This window comes from Simochromis diagramma, unplaced genomic scaffold (assembly GCF_900408965.1).
Source record: "Simochromis diagramma unplaced genomic scaffold, fSimDia1.1 OVJJ01000205.1, whole genome shotgun sequence".
Taxonomy (NCBI): Eukaryota; Metazoa; Chordata; class Actinopteri; order Cichliformes; family Cichlidae; genus Simochromis; species Simochromis diagramma.
The window spans coordinates 6,062,010-6,082,591 of record NW_024386782.1 but is presented as its reverse complement, the minus strand read 5'-3'; the positions used below and the strand labels follow the sequence as shown (position 1 = coordinate 6,082,591).

The window sequence follows — 20,582 nt, the reverse complement described above, 5'->3', positions numbered from 1 at the left end:
AGATTTGACTGAGAAGGCTCTATAAGTATTACTCTGGATGTATTTTACATTTTATCTGTGTTTCCACAGTGTGTTGTAGTTTACTTTTCAGCTGCGGAGGAAACTCCAACAGTGCTGTCCAATAAACACATAGTAGCTGGAGGGGTCGATTCATACAGTGTTGTGCTAAAAAAATTATAGAAAAAGAGTTTTCACTGACCTTCCTGTTTTGGTTTTTTTGCTGGAGTTTTAAATTTTTGTATTATATTTGGATTCACTGTGTTTATGTAGCAGATAGTTCCTGGTTGATTTCTTTATGATTATTTTCTCAGTTTGGTCTTTAGTCTTTTTTTGCTACCTTTTGCAATCTAGTTTCTGTTTGTGGTTTGAGTTTTAATTAGAATTATTAGACTCTAACCTTTACCTTATTGCTTCCTGTTTTATTTTGGTAGCTGTTATCTTCTGTGTCTTGTTTCTATTTACTTCCCTTGTCTTGTGATCCTTGATTAGTGTCAGCTGTGTTTGGTTTCCCACACGTTTCTACTTTAAAGTTTACTTTTGTTCTTTGTTGTTATTCTGTCTAGTCAACTTGTACGTTTCCTGCTTGTTCCTGTTTGTGTGTTCCCCGTATTCCTTGCTCCTTGTTTAGTTTTTTGTTAAGACGTTTAATCAGCCTTAATAAATAGCTCACTTGTTTTCTGCATCTGGTTCCTCACACCTTTACTCTGTAAATCACGAGAGGTACTGTAAAAAGCCTCAAACTCATGTTACGGCCCTAGCAGGGCCTCTCTCTCTCCTGAGGGTGCCTGTGTGGGCGTGTCCCACTACCTCCTGCCTGAGATGCCACCTTTCCCTCCGGCGCAGCTGACTCCCATCAGCAATTAAGGGTATTTAAGCCCCGTGCAGGGTGAGCTCTGGGCCAGAGTGCCATTTTGTGTGGGTACAGCTAGTGAGCTGAGTGTTTGCGGTGATTTCCAGCTAGTGAGCTGCGCTTTCCTTTTGACTTTTTGCTTTATTTGACCAACGCCTGAGTTTTTGTTTGTGTTTTGTTTGTGTTTGATGGTGATAGCGGCTTGTCCGTCTCTTTTAGTTGAATTACTTCAATAAAACTGTTTTATTTAACTGTTTTGCCTCCTTGACTCCTTTTTCTGACCCGGTCACTTTTGTTACTTCCCCCTCACCGCCTAGACCCCCCCGGGGAACGTAACACTCAATAATTATAAATAATAATAATACTTAACAATAAAAATAATATTTAAAATTATACTCATATTTGGTATAATAGTATATAATAAATACTTGAAGAAATTTATGCAGAAAAAGCCTGAAGGCTGGGTAGTGCTTCATTTGAAGGCTCACATCTCCTCCCACCATCCACCTTCACTTTTCAGGGCTGGCTTGTTTTAGAGCTTTTCACAGAGTAGGCTGAAGGCCCTGAAAAATCCCTGAGAACACATTTGGACAAGCTATTGAAAGACTATGGAGTGTGGATATTGCTGCGCGCGCACATAGCTGAGGCTTTTTTTAAACCAAGTAACACGTTTGTTCTTCAGCTTTTATTATGGAAGATCTTGTTTTTTAGCAAGACCTTAGTTGTCCCTGTCAGTCCAGCTAGTTGATCCACACTAAAATATATCATATTAACAGATGGAAATGTAAGTTTCCTGCTGGCATTGGTGATCCCCTGACCTTTCCTCTGGTTCCACCATGAGGTTGACATTTGTGGATTCGTGTGAATTGGCTCAAACACTGTTCAATCGATTGTCTTGACATTTGATTCACACATTTGGAGTACCCACAAGATGAATTGTAATAACTTGGGTTACTTCCTTATTTCATTTTGTGAAATCATAAGATCAAAAGTTTCATTTGTATTGTACTTTACAAAGGTTTTGGCATTACCATAAAGTTTATGTATAAATATTAAGCACTGGCTGCCAAACATCAGCATGTCAGGATGGTAATGATACCGTTCAGCTCGAAACACAGCTGCATCTTAACCTCAGAAATGTGGCTCTGCTCTCACTTTCACGGCAGTTGCCATTTGCACAAACTTTAACAGCATCTTGCTGCTGCATTCAGAGTACAAAGCAAGGGCACAATGCAGGAGCATCTCCACTTTCACGCACTAGCAACAAGTGCTACAGATCATACATAAACCATAAAATAAAACCCCACCATTCATAGAAGAGTGCAGAAATGTCAGCAGTGATTATGGATAGTGTCTAGCTCAGTGTCAACTATTTGCATTTATTAAGTATTATCACATTGAATCTTCCTCAGGCTGAGATTTGGGAGGTTTATCAATGATGACAATGTGGCTTTATGAGCACTGAGCAGCATCCACCCTTTTGCACATGCACCACCCAAAGGTCAAGTGTGCGGTGGTGTGTTAGCCTGTCAGATGAATGCACGGCCTGGGCATGTCTTATCAGCTGTCGGGATAAAAGGAAAGTCAGGCATGGCTTGTTAAAAGAGGAGGCAAAGGTACAGCAAAGACATTTCTTTACCTTTACATTGTTTTTCAGTTTCAGAATAAAAGTGCACACAAAATGGAATAAGGTGGTAATTAGTAGTAGTAGTGAAAACACAGGCCTGCATGGTTCAGTTCTGAGACCTGAGCAAACAGTTTAAACCAGAAGCCTGTAGTACGAAGCAGGATTTCATCTTATCCAGGTAACTTCAGGGTTAACAGTACTATTGTTTATTTCATGGCATAACGCCATAGTAACTTGTGCTATGAACCAAAGCTGTTCTGGATTAGGTTAGCTTCCAGATTAGATCAACAGGTATGAAATCCCTGCCTACTGACCAATCGATTCTGGCAGATAGTACAGGGGCTCTGAAGTTTCAAAAATAAATATAGATATTTAAAAGGCAACTTTATTCCTTGTTTTTTCTTTTATGTTGGCAGCAAAAGATTTTACAACAGTTTTATTGTTCTATCAACATTAATATATTATCCTTAAACAGGATATCTGCACTGCACCTGCTGACCTTTTAACAAATTTCCACATAGATTAAACATTTAATTCTGTTTTGTGTTTAATCTTTAGTTTCCAACTGTTAAAATTCATCAAGGTTGCAACTGAAGGAATAATAAATAAAGCTGACGTTTAAACATTAATGTAATCAAATACTTGATTATAATCCATCAGATTCTCCGGTGTCTTAGTGATAGAGCTTTGATATTGATAAGTCTGTCATCTCACAAAGTCGGCATTTGTGTTTTCTTTTCTGGCTTTAAATACGCTAAACTTGATTAATATAGAAGATCTTTTCCAGTCTTATTCACTAAAGCACACACTTTTGATAGTATATTACTCTACAGTGGTTTTCTTCTCAAGCACACTCACGCCACTGATTTGATCTGCAGCAGCTGTGTTGCTTTCACTGTGTTTAATCTCTTCATATTTTCCCCATAGTGTAGTTCTATCTTTCTTTGTAAAATCAGCCGCTCTTCTGCTGATACATCCATCCATCCATTCTGTCCTGCTTAACTTTATCAGGGTCGCCGAGGGGGGGCTGCAGCCTATCCCAGCTGCCATAGGGTGAGAGGCAGGGACAGATTCCCAGCCTGACACAGGCAGACAGACAACCATTCCCGTTTACATTCACACAATCAGAATCATCTTTATTTTAACAAGTTTGTGCACACAAACAAGGGATTTCACTCTGGTTCATTTTGCTTTCTCAATACAAAAAATAGAGTTTTTTAAACAGACAATTTTAAATAGGCATATATATACACAAGCAGAACATAAATACAGAGATGCTAAACGAACTACAACTGGACATGAGCGATAGATATTTAATAGGCTGAACATGGTGTAGCCTGGCTGAACCTTAGATGTTCATGTTGACCCCTCCTTCCTTACCTGTGTAAATGGTACGGTCCATGCAGGTGCATGGGCTTGAGTAGCGGAGGAGAGAGGAGGTGGTATTTTATCTAGTTTTATTTTTACTAGTTCCTTTGTATTTGGTCAGATTCCCTAGTAAATTAATTTTGTCTTTAATTAAGACTTAAGATAAATAAATTCCACTTTTTTGGAACATATTTCTGCCTCAGTATCTGCTTCTTTAACATCTTCTGCTTCTAGACAGTAACAACTGCCCCTTGTTTGAGGGAGGGGGGGGGGGGGTCTCAGCACAACAACAAGTATCTGAAGCTGAAAGGCTTCTAAGAATGCGAGCTGTAGATGCAGCGGGGAAGGATGGATCTCCAGCTGAGTGAACTAAAAGGCTGGCCAGTTAAGTCTCTCAGGATTCAGTAAAACAACTGGAGGAGTAGGATAAAGGGATGAAGAGATAAAAGAACAGGAGTACACATCAGAGTGTGCAGTGTCCATGAAATCTGCCTCTGGTTCGTTAAAAGGAAACAAAGTTCATGGGTATGAAACGTGTAAGCAGTCGATGTGTCCACCAATCTCCATGTGCTCTTTCTTTGAAAACTGCTCTGGAAAGAGGAGCATCAGCTAAATGACTAAATCACCCCTTTATACTATCTGCTCTCTGCTCCAGCACCTTTGCCTCACTGTATTTTCTTCCTCCTCTCTAACCCTCCAGCTCTTCACATCAATTTTTTTCCTGTCTGCCTCTCTTCTTTCCCTCAAAGTAATTTTCCTCTCTTTATCCTGGTTTTGATGCCACGGGCTGTGGCCACTGCCTGAAACGGGTCCTGCTTGCTTAATGCCAGCCCGGGGGAACTAGCTGTCCCTGCTGCTCAGTGTGGCCTGAGCCTGTGGCAGAGAGGGCGCATGCCACTTGCACAACTGTCAGCACCACTTCCTCCTTGGTGGCTATTGCTGAGAAAGAAGAAGAGAGAGGGAGTGTTTTCTTTCCTCACTATTCTCTCACCCTCTCTGAACATCCAGCATTAGCCTTAGGCAAAGACTGTTCCTATCCCAAGGGCTTGAGTGCAAGACCAGCCTTCACCACACGTGCAGACGCTCACTCTTTCCACGCACCCTCCTTCCCTTGCCCTTTCCCCTTCCTCTCTGTAAACCTCCCAGCGGTGGCTTTCATCAGAGCCTGAGCCAGCATCATATGCACATGCAGCACAAGGACTGTGCATGTTTCTGTGAAGTCTTGACAATGGTGTAAGAATCGGGATATTTTTGGCTCAACACTTTGAGCAGCCTTTGATAAGTTCAGTCACACGTCTAGGTTAAGAAGCTGTTTTCACCCTTGGGTCAGGTCAGCAGCAAACATCAAGTCTTTTATACCTTTTTTGCAGTTGCCCCAATTTATTCTTAGATCATTGTTTGACTTTGTTTCGTTAAACACACACGAGACGTACTGATACAAGTATATGTCACTAAACTGATACCTAAAGATACAACAGATATTTGTACAAATACTTAGGATGTTGTTTTTTAGAGCCTGATTGACTTATCGGCCAATATATCAGTATGGATTTATAAAGGAAGATAGGTAAAAATGGAGACGAGAGAAACACCCTTCAGCTCGTGCTTGTTGATGCTCCAAAGCCTGTCCACCAGAGGGCACTCTGCAATTTCCCTGTTAGCAATATGTGTTGAGTTGGGCAGAGTGTCAGTGAGTAAATAAATGACTAGACTAAATGTTATTTATCAGAATAATATCATTATCAGTTTTAAAGTTGCTGTGTCGGCTGAGCTCTATTCTTTTGTATTTGGTAATATGAAATGGTCTTATTTTAAATGTGTGGTGGTAATAAAAAGACAATGTGACAGGAGAGTTTGGCGAGGGCCGGTACAATAATGAAGTGAGTAAGGGGATAGTTTCAATTGTTCATGAGGCAAATCTTGTCTTACCAATGACCAAGAGATTTAAGAACATTTCCCCACACTTCATTCAGCAGCTTAAGTGTGCAGTAGGAAAAGAGACTATCAAGCACATGGATGGATGGATGGATCTTGTAAGAGCACGTCGACTTCACCTCAAACACCTTCACAATTTGTAAAAAGATTTCTTTTCCCCCACCATTCGTGAAACAGCGACACAACTCTACAAATGCTTTCAAGGACTGTCTGTCCAATAGTGCGTTATTATCCCAATTTTCTATATTATGTAATGCCTTCCCTCCTCTACTTCTCCAGCTTTTGACTTAGCTCCAGGTATGTGTTGTGAAAAATATGAAGAGTGCATTTTTGCTTAGCGAACAAAGAGTTTATCAACTTAGGGGTGACTGCAATAAAAGGAAAATGTCCAAGGTCCTTTAAGGAATTATGATAAATATCTTTTAATGCATGGCTGACAGCCATTTTTAAATTTTCCTCTGGTTTGGTAATTCAGTTATATATGCTCCGTGGACAAATTAAAGCATCCACAAGGCTTGGCAGGGAGAACAAAGAAGCCCCCTGGGAAAAGAGAGAGTAAGCAGGCACATTTTTCTTATCATACGATACTTTCAATGTGACAGTCGCAGGAACAGAAGTCAACGCGACACGGTAGAGAGCACCTGCTTGATTCTAGAGTTGAATCAATGTAGGGTGAAAGCAAGGTGACGAAAAGAAGCAGCAGCAAACAGAAAGAGCTACATGAGTGTGGGGGCACTGATGAGTATAAACCAGGTCAGCTGGCTGATGTACATCCAGCAGCAGCAGCAGATATTGTAATCTGTCTGAACTAATGTCCTGTGTGATTTTCTGGTGTATTAACTGGAAAAAAAATTGCTATGGAACAATGAAAAAAAAATTGCCCTATCTATGGTTGGTTTTTGCCATCAGACATGTCATTTAAAGGCTGTTGGAGCATGAGGATGGTGCTTCTTACAGCCTCAGCATTGTTCTGAAATCACATTGCAAAGACTTAGAGTCAGCAGATCTGTGCCTCTTTGGAGTCTCAATCCCCCAAACCACTGACAAAGTACAAATCCTAGGAGGTATTACTGATGCAAACCTGTATTTTTCTGTATTCTCTGTAACCTGTATTCTCTCTGTCTATCTGTGTCTATCTGTCTTTTGACTGGATCATAATGCAGTCTGCAGCAAATTGATGGAAGTTCCGAATATTCCAAAGAGCTTCTAAGAGATTATATTAGTGTAATTCTAAAAACATCTCTCTTGGCTACCTGTTGATTACAAAACTGGTTTAAAGAGTTTGCTTCTGATCTTTAAAATACTTAAATATGTTGACCTGTGATATACTCACAGCATGCTTCCAGTTTACCAACACAGCAGAGTCATTTTACAGCTGGGGTCTCTCCATAAGCAAAAGAAATAAGGACAGAAGCCTAAAATAAGTGAAGTTTCCTCCAAAAGGAGTTCTGTAAGGGTGCCAGTGTGCTCAGCATAAAGGTTAAGCTCTACCTTTGTAACAGTGCGCTTTATCCCAGATGAATCCTGTCATTAAAAAAATAACTCATTCATATATCTTAACCAGAAGGTCCCCATTAGTCATTTTAAACTCACATTTCTATGAATGTAGTCAGGTTGGATTAATCTTAACAAGGTGATATTTCAGGGATTGAAGTAGATTCTGAATAATGCGGCTGATTCGTTAATGAACCTTAGGAAATCAGGTCTTCAGTGTTTTTCAAAATTCTTTTTTCTGTTACTGCACCTTTAACATGTGACATAAACAGCTCTTGTATTTCCGTATATTTGACACCATTTCAGTTTGTCCATATTAAGTTTGGTTTCTGAGAAAATGATGCATGTGTTGAAAGAGGAATACAGATCTGAACCTCTGTGGGATCCTTAGATTTCCATTGCTTCCACTAAGCCATGATACGTGACCTTCCCGGTGAAATCTGTCTTTTCGAGTTTTGAAACACAATACGTTCAACAGTGTCTCTGCTCTTTGTTGAATTGCAACAAAAAGAACTATAAGAGGGATGTCCCAATACAAGCTGGAATCACCAAGGGATAGCAATGGAAAATATATTGAGAAAGAAATTAGAAGCAAGTGCAGGAAGTGGAAAGGAGGAGGGAGATGGAAGGAAGAGAAATGAAGCATTTAGTTGGAGGTGTGGTCCAACAGTGCAGTCACAGTCAGAAGCTGCTGCTATAAGAAATCTACATGCACAGAAGCAAATGTACAAGGAGAAAATATTCTGAGAGCCCGAGAACGTGTTGAGTGTTTTGATTGCATTCAGTTAATAAACCGAGCGTAAATATTTCAGAATTACAACAATAAATGACTTTTTTACATTTTTAACCTTTCAAGTGTTGATATTTTAAGTGTTTCATGGTTTTTTCCTCCTGTGCTTTGCGGTAATACTCACATCAGGAACCTCATTCTCTCAACTCTTAATGCAGTTCTCAAACCATTAAGTTCTGGTCACTGGTTATGATTTCTAGTGTTTAGCTGTTTCTGTGCCTTCCTTGTGTCCCTCCTGTCACCTCATCCTTGTCTCTACGTTCATGTACTTCCTGTTTTACTTTGACAGTCTGTCCCATGTCTGTGTATTCTGTTTTAATTGATGGGCAGTTTTACTACTTCTGGCCTTACTCTTTGATAAGTATTTGAAAATACTTTGAATTGATTGGATTGAAAACGGTAATGCAGTACTGGACAGTATTAAGGTAAGTGAGAGTTCTGAATAAAACACAAGTTGCTATGATGAGTTGTGAGATTAAGGTGAGAAATGCAATAACAACGTAGTAGACTTCAGTAGAGCTGAGCAGTGAATTATGTGGAGAAACAGTAGTGTGTACAGAAAAACTGCATTACATAAAATAACATTTAATCATTTTCAGTTTTTGAATTTTTCCTCTGTCCTCTAATATATATCCACTGTGAAGCTCATTCATTTTTCTTTATTTTACTGTTAGTATTTTGCACACACTATGACCGCACTACAAGCCCCATCTCAGGTCTCTGTGCATCTAGTCAATTCCCCATTAGCTTCCACTACATTGGCTACTTGCCCATCTCCCCAAGATAAAGCTAACATCTTCCTACAACAGTCTGGTAATGATAACAAATTCGGGAGGACATAGTTTATCTAGTACACATCCTCACGTGTGTCTTAAAAAAAGCACTTTTTGAGTTATCTCTACGAACCACGCTGTTATGAAACTACCATAACTAAAAAAATTTTAAAAAGCAGAAGGCCATTCGACAGTTTTCCCTCTCGCAGCACACAGATGTGCTAGTTCTGAGAGAAAAATCTTCCTCTATTATCACCCACTCTCTGCTGCACATCGTCCAACCTGCACCACAGCCACCCACTCCTCCTCTTCCTCTCCCAGCTCATTTCTGCACGCAGAAGGGAACTGAGGCAGGACATCAGACTCAGCTCCCGTTTCTACTTCACTCCATTGCACTAGTACAATTAACTCCACTTGTGGGAATAAGAGAGGAGAGCTGGAGACATTTCTGATTAATCCAATCAAACAGGTCTATGGTACGTGGGTTTGTGCATCTCCTCCGTCCAGAGTGCTGGAGAGCAATGAAACTTTTCAAGACAGATCTCTCTAGTGGACAGATATCTTTGTTAAGAAGGAAAAAGTGTTGGATAAGACATAAAATTAGAGCTTTTTGGGTGGTGGCTCTAGTAGTTAGGAAGACTTTGCTGGTTAATGGTTTCACAGCAGGAGTCCAACTGTAACTCAGCTTATATGGAGCATTTTATTCCACTTATAATTGGTGTAATTGTGTGATTTTTTTTTTTTTTTTTTCTTCATCACGACTGATTCAGAATAAAAGCTGTTGAGGTGAATGCTTTCAGTGTGAACACTGAGGCTGAGATGAGTAAGATCATATAGTGACCCTGGATTACCTGCTGCAAAGTTTCTAATCAATCCCTTCTGAGTATATTGAGGAGGAGTTGCCAGACGACTATGAAGGTCCAGTTTGAAGGATGGTTTTACCACTTCCTTGTGTGACAATGTTCATGGTCTCTTGCAAAATGACATAAAATCAGCGTAGAAATGTCATATTATTTTATTTTATAAGGTTTTAAAAATGTCCATCTTGGTCTGTTCTTTTTGAAATCTTTTTTTTTTTTCTTTCTTTTGTTTTTGTTTTTTTTGCCTTTTTTCTGGGCTATGCATTCAAGCTAGCCTGGCCTGGCTCTAGCAGTGGGCACCAGTTTCCTGCTCCTGAGTGAGAAGAAGTTGAGCTGGGTCCATTGGCAGGGTCCATGGACTCGTACTGCGATGCCTTCCAAGCCTAGGATCTGTAGCTTTAGCAGAAATTAATATTAACCTGACTGGGCCCCTATTTTCTGGTTTAAACTTTCCAGTTTGTTTAAGCCTGCTCCCACTGCAGTCTCAGTTCTGTTTTAGTCTCACAAGTGTGTGACCTGATGTGGTTTTCTGCTGTTGCAACCCATCTACCTCGAGGCTGCATCCCGAGATATTTTTCTGCTCTGTTATAAAAAGCCATTATCTAAGTTACTGTGTACTGCCTTTCTGTCATCTCCATCCATGCTGGCCATTTTCCTCTGACTTTCCTCTAATCAAAAAGGCGTTTCTGTCCCCTGAACTGCCGATCCCTGATGTTTTCTTTTTTCTGAATGAACCCTAGACTGCCAAAGTCCACAGTGGTTCAAAAACACCCATACCAGCTCATGTAGGTCTGACAATTAAACCCAGTTTTGGTTTTGATATGAACATTAGCAGACTTTTATAATATTTTATCTATTGCTGTGCTGCCACATGATCGGCCGACTGGGTAATTTCACGAGTAACCATCTATCACTAAGAATAGTTGTTGTTAACTTGAAAGGAATCAAAAACTGAACCTAATTTGTGAGTTTATGAGAACTGTACCCTTCCAATCACATTAACTATGATTCCAATCATAACAGGACTTGATAAAGACTTGAAATAATAGTAAAATGGATTTTGTAATTTATGTCAATCAAATGTTCCATTTCTTTTTATATTCCTAATTAAGTTTTCAGTGACTGTCAGGTATTGAATAACTGACTCAGTTATGATGAATATGATGAATGTTAGTGGACTGTTATGGAAGAGAGTGCAAAACAGGGCAGGACCTTTTTTGTTAAGCTCAATATTTTGTAGTTTTATGAATAATTATGAAGTTATTCATCCATCAACTTATTTTCCAAACCTGTATCCATCTAGGGTCACAGGAGGGTTGGAACTGGTCCCAGATGATTTTGAGCCGTGGGGTACACTGTGGAACAGGTCCATTACAGGGCTAGCACAGAGAGAGGGAAAAACATGCACACTCGTATTTATATCGGCATCAAATTTCCCGTCACCTTGCATACATCCTGTTTCCATGTGAGAGGAAAAATGGATGGAAACTATACAGGTGACGGTGCTAGCCACAAAATCAGAAACTGTTTATATAATCTCATCATAGCACAATGAATCTTATAAAAGCACTGTGGCCTTCTTCTGTATTTTTTTTTTATTTTTATTTTTAATCTGGCTGCTTTCGGTCTTTGCACTTGAGTCTCCAAAAAAAGTGCTGTAAGTTCCCCCCCGAGTGGAGAATTCTTCAGCAGCCACCCACCTGCTGTGTTTCAGTGGAGGTGGCTGTTGAATGTGTTGTCTCTGGATTATATACATCACACAGAGCACGCTAAAGCTTTCCTTCCTGCAGCTCCGCTGTATCCTCACTGTCCTGTTCTTTCTTGCATAATAGTCACACTACGCTGTCACACTGTGTTACTGCCTCCTGCCTGTCAGAGCCGTGGAAAATATTCACTGTACTCATGTGTCACTTGAGCGTGTGTTGGTGTGTGCGCTCTAGATGATTTCTTTTCCTTTGGTCAAGCAAGGATGCAACTGCAAAAATAAAGAAATGCTAGTTCATTAGTTAGCATGCAAATCATTAATCCACATATGCATTCATAAGCATGCAAGGTCACAGCGGCAGAGGAGGGTTTTTTTTGACATTTTTAGCTCTGTGTTGCGTCACACTGTACCAACCCTAAACTTCATTTATCTAACAGTGTGTGCCGGCGTTAAGCTGATGAATGTGGGTATGTGTGGAGTTATAACAGCTGCTTTTGCTTTCTTTCTATGTGTGCCTTTGTGCCTTCCTTTTCTGAATGAGTGTCTTTGACCAGCATTAATCATCATGCAAAGTTTCATATTGACAAAATGAGGAGCTAGAGAGCTGGCCCACCCTCAGGGAGTGTTTCATGATGAAAAGAAGATTTTGAAAGCAGGCAGGGAAGGTAACAAGCAGTGATACGATGATGTAGCAGAGGATTTCTGAGCAGCCCTGATGCTATTTTACACAAGCACGCTCTGATCTTCTTATGTTTGAGAAGCCAGCAAACAAAGCTTAGCAGTGCTCCTGATCAGCTCAACACACACACACACACACACACACACACACACACACACACACACACACACACACACACACAGAAAAGTTTGGTGTAATTTATAGAGAAGTGTTAAACAATAGCAAATGTAGTTAAACATACACCCCCAGTATTCCAGTTAAATTCATAATACTCATAATATTCATAACAAGTGGTCCTCACCTGCATTCGTCTATTCAATCTGTTCATTTGGTGGCAGAAACAGGTGCCTGAAAACTGAAGGCTGCCTCAGTGCATGTTGGAAAAAGAGTGAATTTGTCATGGGGTTTGCTAGATGAGGACCTGATTGCAGGACAAGGTCGTAAGTCCATATGATGACTATAGAAAACAGCAATCCAACAGGAGGACAAACTGACTCTAAATGGGCTGGAAACACACAGAGATGACAAACTAATAAAGGACAAAAACAAGCTGATGCTATATATACACAGAAGAGTAATCAGGGCAGAGTGGAGAGAGCTGGGAGAAACGAGATAAAAACGAATCAAGATAATCAAGATAATGACAAGGGAGGAAGTAAAATTAAACATAAGGCACAAGAGACAAATGATTATCAAAATAAAACAGGAAATGAAAAACTGGAACACGGAACACAAGAGAACTTGGCACAGGAGGATAAAACAGAGGAAACTAATAACTGAAAACTGAAATTAGCCTACAACCTAACAGGAGCACAGAAATAAATCCCTGAACAATAAACAAAGCAAGAACAAAAGAGAAAAACAATAATCCGAAAGTCCAAAACTCAAACCCCAAAGCCCAGGACCTAGGATCATCACAGAACTCAATTAAATCAGTCGAGTAATTTATCTACATTTTGAAGTAACTTGCTAGTAGCTCAGCTAGATTTATATTGGGTAGTGATTCAATTATTTAAATTACTTAACTGAACTTCTTTGGATAAAAGGAAATTTTGCTATAGTCTCACATGTATATTTTGATTTTGATCCTATTTTAACAAAGTAAGTGTGACTTAAAACTAAGCTGTTAAAATGAAGCTTTCCCGTAACTATAACAGTACAAAACAGTCGTTCTTATTATCAAAGAATGTAAGCTGTCTTCTTCTTCTTCTTCTTCTTCTTCTTCTTCTTTTTTTTTTTTCTTTTTAGCTTTTTTAAATTGTATTCATTTAAACAGCCATTTAGATAAAGGAGAGTGCAGATTTAAAAATGTCTGATTATGCCTTCACACTTCTTAAAACTTTCACATGGGACCTTTTTATATTTAAGGATTGCTTAATTATGTAATTACAGTTGCTCCAAGACAATAATAACAGTAAAGGACTGAACTAAATTTAATAATACAATACATTACAAATTTACAAACTATAAGAAATAGCTCAATTACAAATATCCAGTATATTACAGAGACCTATATGATTGACATTTTACTCTGAACTGTAAAACTTTGTTATTTGTTATTTTCACTGTAGATGATGTGCAAAAGGGTGTAACTATTGCACTGTGGAATGACTTCCTGTGTCGTTCAGTGGTGCATTTGGGTAACCTCAGTCTCTCACTGAACATCATTTCCCTAATTTCCTTCGGGATTAATAAAGTATTCTGATTCTGATCATGCAGTGGGTGGGAAGTATTGTCCAGCATCGTCCTTATCTTGGACAAAATTTGCCTATCCAGCGGGGGGCCTAATATGTACCCTTAGGCCCCATCCTTGATTCAGACACGGTCTTTCCCTTTTCACATAAATGGCCTCCTTGACTGCCCTCTCAAACCAGCGTTCCTCCCTCTCCAGAATGTGTACATCCTCATCATTGAAAGAGTGGCCACTGGCCTGCAGTGATCGGACACAATCTTTCCCCATCTTACAATGCTGTGATTGCAGCCATTCTCCAACTCTGTGAATGCTACTCCATTGATCAGTAGTTCTTGATCAATGGTCATGACAATGCATCAAAAGAGGTAGACGATGGCATCCTCATCTCCAAGGCAGGCCTGGTAAACTGAAGGGGATCCTGATGTGGCCTTAAAAAGAAGTTGTAGCTGGTCAAGGATGAGTCTTTCCAGGCTGTGTATGGCGTGGGAAGTCAGTGCCACAGGCCTGTAATCCATGCGTAGTATTCCAGTTTTTTTTCACAAGTACTATATTAAAAAGTACAGTTTAAATTTAATTAAGGTCACATTTATTCCACTTTACACCAGAGAGGCATATTGTCACTGCATTTATCTTAAATCCCTTCGAAATTTCTCAGAGGATTAATTTTAATGACAGGTCAAGACCCACGAGGTAAAACTGTTGAATATTCTATGAGACACTAAAGGCTAGAAAATAGTACAAAATAATTTTTGATTCACATTAAAGCATCAATCTGAATAATGCAGCATTTAATAATTTAGCCTTGAGAACTATTGAGCTTTCTTAGTAAATAGAGCTGTTATTTTGTCCTTTTTCTATAGCAGGCCTCTACCTGCAACAGTTTTTATGCTGTGTCATCTATATTTTCACTTACGGAAGTTCTGGGAGACTCTTCTGAAAGTGCCATTACCAGTCTGAAAAACAGCCAGCTATGAAGCTGTCTGTATGGCAAAGGGTGAAACAAATTGTTGATTTACTCTAAAATTCTTTCGTGACGTGAATCTCTGAATATAAAAATAAGATGCTGAGATTTGTACTGATTCAGATGAAGGAGAAAGGATTCACCCCGGGCGAGCCTTAGCTACACTCTCTGCAGGGTAACAGGCAAAAAAAAAAAAAAGATTATTTTAAAGATGCAGAACTATGCATAATATAAAACTAAGCTCAGAGAAGGACTGCTTTGCTCACTTTCAAACCCACACATTATTTGCACCATAACAACTCTCAAAATTATGCAAATGCATTCATGCTCACATGTGCACACACACTGACAAAGCAGTTATCTATGCGTGGCTGCTAAATCAGCAAAGTCCCCGAGATTTGAGAGAAAAATAAAGAAAAAGAGGCTAAGATCTCTTATTTAGTTTTTCAATGAATTTATTTATGGGGTTGTTTTGATGGAGTTTGGGTTTCTCTTACAGGCTGATGTGCTTTTGATGGCATGGTGCTGCATTCTGGGTTATTTACATTTTGCTAGTCTGTAGAGAAGATGAGAGGTGAGAAAGAAAAGGGAACGTGAAGAGAAGGAGATGAACACAGAGAAAGTACAGACAAGAGGGGGAGATGAGGAAGGGTGGGGAGGAGAAAAAAGGTGAAAATAAGCATACTGTGAAGAAGAAAATGCACAGAGGGGAGTGGCAAGGTGAAAAGAAAACAAGGAGCTTGAGTAGGTAGGTGAAAGCCATTTTTACACATTCACTTCAGCCCTGTACTTTTATACACATTACCCAACGGAGGTGCAAATGAGAAAGCAAATGTACTGTGCAATCAGACTGGACATTAACGATCTTTACCCTCACTTCCAATATTAGTATAGCACTGGTAATAGTCCGGGGTATTCGCAGCTATTGAGTGGTCATCCTGTCTTCTGCTCCGTACACACTCAAGCAGCACCCTCCTCTAAACCAAACAAAGTATTTCGGGAAGAGAGAAGGCTGTTAGTGCTAACTGTATACTGTTGTTAGCTGCATTTGAGGAAGAGCAATTCCCTGACCTGATTCTTTACACATTTTCCAAAGTTAATGTGTGGAAATACCTTTAGAGATGGTCAGGGAGGGAAAGGAGTGGATATGAAAAGAGGCAGAGATTGAGTTAAACTGATAAATCAGTAAAACTGAGTTTAGCATCAGTGCAAAGAGTGCTGACTGCTGTGACTCTATCCAGTCCACAAAAAAACCCACTTCCCTCTGTAATACCAATTTAACTGAAGACACACATTTGAGAAATGTAGCTTTTTAATTTGTATTTTTACTGAGGGCTACATGAGAAGAGGAGGCAGTTAGCTTAGCCCTAGCTTAACAGTTGGAAAAGCTTAACGATTGGAGCAGAAGAGTTTAAAAAAATATACACTTTCAAAAATTTGATGAAAAAACTTAAACAGTGCTACACAAATAAAGGTATATTTATATAGCAATGTCTAGTGGCGCTAAATGTTATCGCTACTAGGCTGCAGCTATGGTTATAAAGCAGTTAGCTAGGTTTTAAATTTGGTCTTTTTATTGAATATTATTTATTTGTGGATATATATCATAATATCTATCAGTTTTGCCTTCACATAACCGCTAACCAAATTAGATAAACTTGTCCTACGTTTTGAAATAGTGGCAGTGTAGGATAAAGTAAATCAGGCTCATAGTTTGCAGTGAACACGTCCACTTATATATGTAGCTGCCTCCACCAGTGTGTGAATGTGAGAGTGAATGAATAGTGGCATTGTAAAGCGCTTTGGGTGCCTTGAAAAGTGCTATATAAATCCAATCCATTATTATTATTATATGCAAATACTCTGATACTCTTCAAAACTGTGCTTAGAAGGAGAATATTTGTTCTGTTTCTGGTTTGTATTACAGTTTTCCTAACGCATAACTAGTAGTTCGCGAGTACTGGCAGATAGGTCATTATCACTCATGTCATATACAAGGAACCATGGGAGTCTGTTAGCAACCAAAGTAATAACTTGCTTACCAGTTGGGGAATATTTATACTATAGAGCTTTTTAATTGGTTAATTGGTCTCTTTTTTTGTTTAAAGTTAAGCCTAATATCTAGCTCCATACACCAAATGAATACAATTTAGAAAGAAAAGGTATATCTACATATTTTCTCAACATGAGGTTGAATGTTTTCACATTTTATTAAGTCACTAAAGTGAATAAATTGAATTTTCATGTCATTTGTGTGGGGTTGAATAAATTCACCACTTCTTAACCAAAGATATTTTTATTATAAAATGTGTTTTTTCACCATGCCAATTAGATATGATTCTTTGACACAAAGCACCAACTTTAACCTTCAGCAGACTGTGCAAACATTTGGAATCAGCTTTTAAAAACTCAGGTAAAGAGAACAAAACTGAAGGTGAGAGTAATGAGCAGATTCAAAAAGAGAAAGGTATGAATAAGATAAACGAGGATGTAACAAGGAGAGGAGAAGAAAAAGGGAAAGCTCTGCATTGAAAGTCTAGAATACACGTGAAGTTGCTGCGGAGCAATATCAGGCATGGATGATTTTTAAGACAAAGAGACTGCACGAATCAGAGCGTTACAATAAATAAGAATCGCTCATTCAGTATCCGTTATGCCGTCTCAGGTATGAATATCAATGTCTCTGGAAGCCTCTGGTTTTAAACTGGGCTTTATGTGGAGCAGAGATGTTGTTTGTGTTGTCTACACCCCATTTGCTGTTGCATTAGATATAAATCTCTGTGCCGATTTGAATCCTAGTAATACAATGTTACCACTGTTTCTAAAAGTTCTGATCCCAAACTTTACAGGGAAACACACTGCTAATGCTCCCCTTATTCCCAGCTGATGTCCCCAGAGTTCGAGAGTGGAGATTGATTGGTTGGATCGTTTATGTTTGTGGTATACAAGTATCATTGCTGTGTTAGTTTTTAAGCTTCCTTTGCTTTGCAATGTCCTGTCTAGGTGAGTTATGACCCTTTAAGGATGGGACTAAGAGTTCGATGTGAAGGGCAGAAGTCAAAATAGCCGATACACCACCACAAATTCTTTCCTGCTAGCAAGAATAGTCAGTTATTGTGAGATATGTATAGATTTAATGTGTCTTACAGCAATATTTTAGCACAAATATTGATTAGCTGTACAGTCCGTTAATAGAGTTGTCAGTTGCTGTAATGATTTTTTTTGCCCTTCCTGGCCTTGAATGGACCCAGGGATACCTAATGAAGACCATAGCAGATTATAAACGAACACAACATTAAATTTCTGTTCTCATATTCTCCTTTCTTTTTTCTTGGTCTCTGCAAGGTTTATCCAATTCTCAGTAGACTCACAGAGTAGCATTGCATAACTATCACTTCCGAGGAACAAAATTAACCTTTTCACAGTTTTCTATATAACATGTGCATCACAGAAATGCACATATTGGGGTTCGAAAGTTAATTATTTGGTTGCAAAAGCTGGCAGAAAATCTAAAAAGTGCGTTGTGCAGTAACTGACGCAGCTACACGACAGATCATGGGAAATAAGGGCCTTTCTCTCAGTGCTGCTGAGCGTTTGGTGTGACAGATGGATAGCCAAAATCCACGATTCTCCAAAGTTCAGCTAAAGCTGCAGTAATGAGAAGCTTCAGCTGTTTGACGACAAACACACATGAGACTAAGTCAGTGGGAACACCACGGGGGGGATTTTGTACTAAAAAGGCAAAATTAAGCAGCCGCATTTATTGATTTGTTTTGAAGCAAAACATTTGCTCGCTCTCGCTTCTATTATATGAGGAATTCCTGCTTTTGTTGACTCTCTATTAATATAAACACAAGTTGAACATATCACATTTTATTATTGATTATTTTCATACAACTTACTAAATGTGTGGATTTCCAGCTTTTCTGTTGTGTGTGACAAACATTTTTATTATTTTTGTTTACTATTCATCAGGTTCGGGCATTTAAAACATTATTTCAGGGATTAGATATTTGAAACAGGTATTTTAAAGGATTTTTTTCCCACTTTTTGTAGACTAAATAATTTCTTCTCACAGCAGGAGTGCTGTCATCTCAGGCTTCGGCTATGGGAACTTGCGATTTCCATAAATTGATTCTCTTTGCTGTTGATTTAATAAAATAGCTGTTAGATGACATAAAAAGTTGCAGCCTCGCTATATTTCTTCATTAATGTGTTCTCCCTCTCCTTGTCTTCCAGCTCTGTTTGTTACAGTGTTTTCCTCAATAATCAGCATGTTTTCTCTCTCATCTCCTCTTTGGCTCAGTTTGTTTCCTTTTCTCTAATAGATTCTGTTCTATCTGCATGTGTTGCAGGATCACTCTGAATGGGATGAAGGTGTCTAGGCCAGACGTTCGCATCGGCCGCTACAGAATGATTAAGCACGAGAGAGACAAACACAACGAGCCCAACCCACAGAGGTACTGCATCATTGTCTGAAGTCGTTCTTCGGCTTTATATTCGGATCGATCGCGCCGCTTTTGTTTCACAGCTACTCGGTTCAGACGTTTCTTTCTGAATTTTTCATTTCAGTTTGAAAGAATTATGATCGCGTGGCACTGCAGAAGTCATCAGTGGCGTGGCTTTATAATTAATGTTTCCTGCAGTGCAATTTACTGCTCTGAAATGTGAGGCAGTGTTATGGGCAGCAGTGGGTCTCCTGTTCACTGCTGTCGTCCAGATTATCCACTGTCACTCTGTCCAGTTTTGCAAAACTTAAATGTTAAGGATACTTTAACCTTTAATCAGAGGTGTTTAAATGAGGACTTGACCTTTATTTTTAGCAGTTTCTTACACCGTGCACATTCACACTTGGGAGTTCCCTACAACTGACAAGTACTGCAGCTTGTCATAAGAAACGGTGGGCAAAAGGAAAATTGTTACCTTAGAAGTGTGAAAGTGTTTTAGAAAAGACTTAACTTTATATATTACTTCACTAGTGGCATCTTTACAGCCTGAGTGATGCAGTTTGGAGCAATTATTTTTAACTCGCTGAGGAAAGTCAGAGAATGCAAAATGTCTCAAATGAGGCTGATCATTTAGTGCCAACATTTAGACATAAAAAAAACATGTTTGATTTTTCTATACTCCAGTGATTTCATATCACTCTTAACCCCTGTGAAAACTGTGATCCAGGGAAATGTACACAGTACTATCACTGTACTGTATATGCAGTACTGTGCAAAAGTCCTCTCAGTTTAATATTTGCCAAGAAGCCAGAGGAGGGTTTTTTCAGTTCTCCAGGCTTTCTGAAGCTCTTTCAGTTTTTCTTTGGCTGCTTTTTCACTCCTTTTCACTCCAGTCTGTGTACAAGGTGATTTTCAGATTTTTTTTAAGCCACTTATTGCTGACCTATGAATCATTCAAACACAAAAAGGCACCTAACTCAAGGATGAACCAGTGTTCGTTCTACACATATTACACACTTAAGCAAATTTATTTGTATCATTAGGCACTTTGTAACGAGCACCCTGTCACAAAAACACATTTATTCCCATTTTCTTTAGTTGAATATACAAAAATGCCAAGCACATCAGTTTGACAAGTATGAAATACTATTTTTGCACCAAGTTGACTCCCAAAGAGTTATTTGTCATTCCTGCCTGTGTTCTGAGCATGCATTTAGGTCCCCCACACTACACTCAGTCTGCATAACCTTTGGTATGGTGTTTAGTATGTCTTTCAAAATTTTGAGGAAACGGGACCAGTGGAAGACAAAAGAAACAGAATCCTAAAAGAAAGATCTACAACAGAGGGACAGTATGTAAAAGTCACATCCTTAAGAAACAGGAAGAAAAATCCTGACAC

At 39.1% G+C, this 20,582-nt stretch overlaps 1 protein-coding gene across 2 annotated transcripts in view; it reads left to right on the top strand.

Moving 5' to 3' along the window:
• Window positions 1-20,582, top strand: part of b4galt2 (UDP-Gal:betaGlcNAc beta 1,4- galactosyltransferase, polypeptide 2) — a 210,820-nt gene that overhangs the window by 173,424 nt on the left and 16,814 nt on the right. For both annotated transcript variants that reach the window (XM_040018758.1, XM_040018749.1), the window contains exon 7: window positions 19,091-19,195. In XM_040018758.1, coding sequence (XP_039874692.1) covers window positions 19,091-19,195 — 105 coding nt within the window. The remainder of the gene's footprint in view (window positions 1-19,090; window positions 19,196-20,582) is intronic.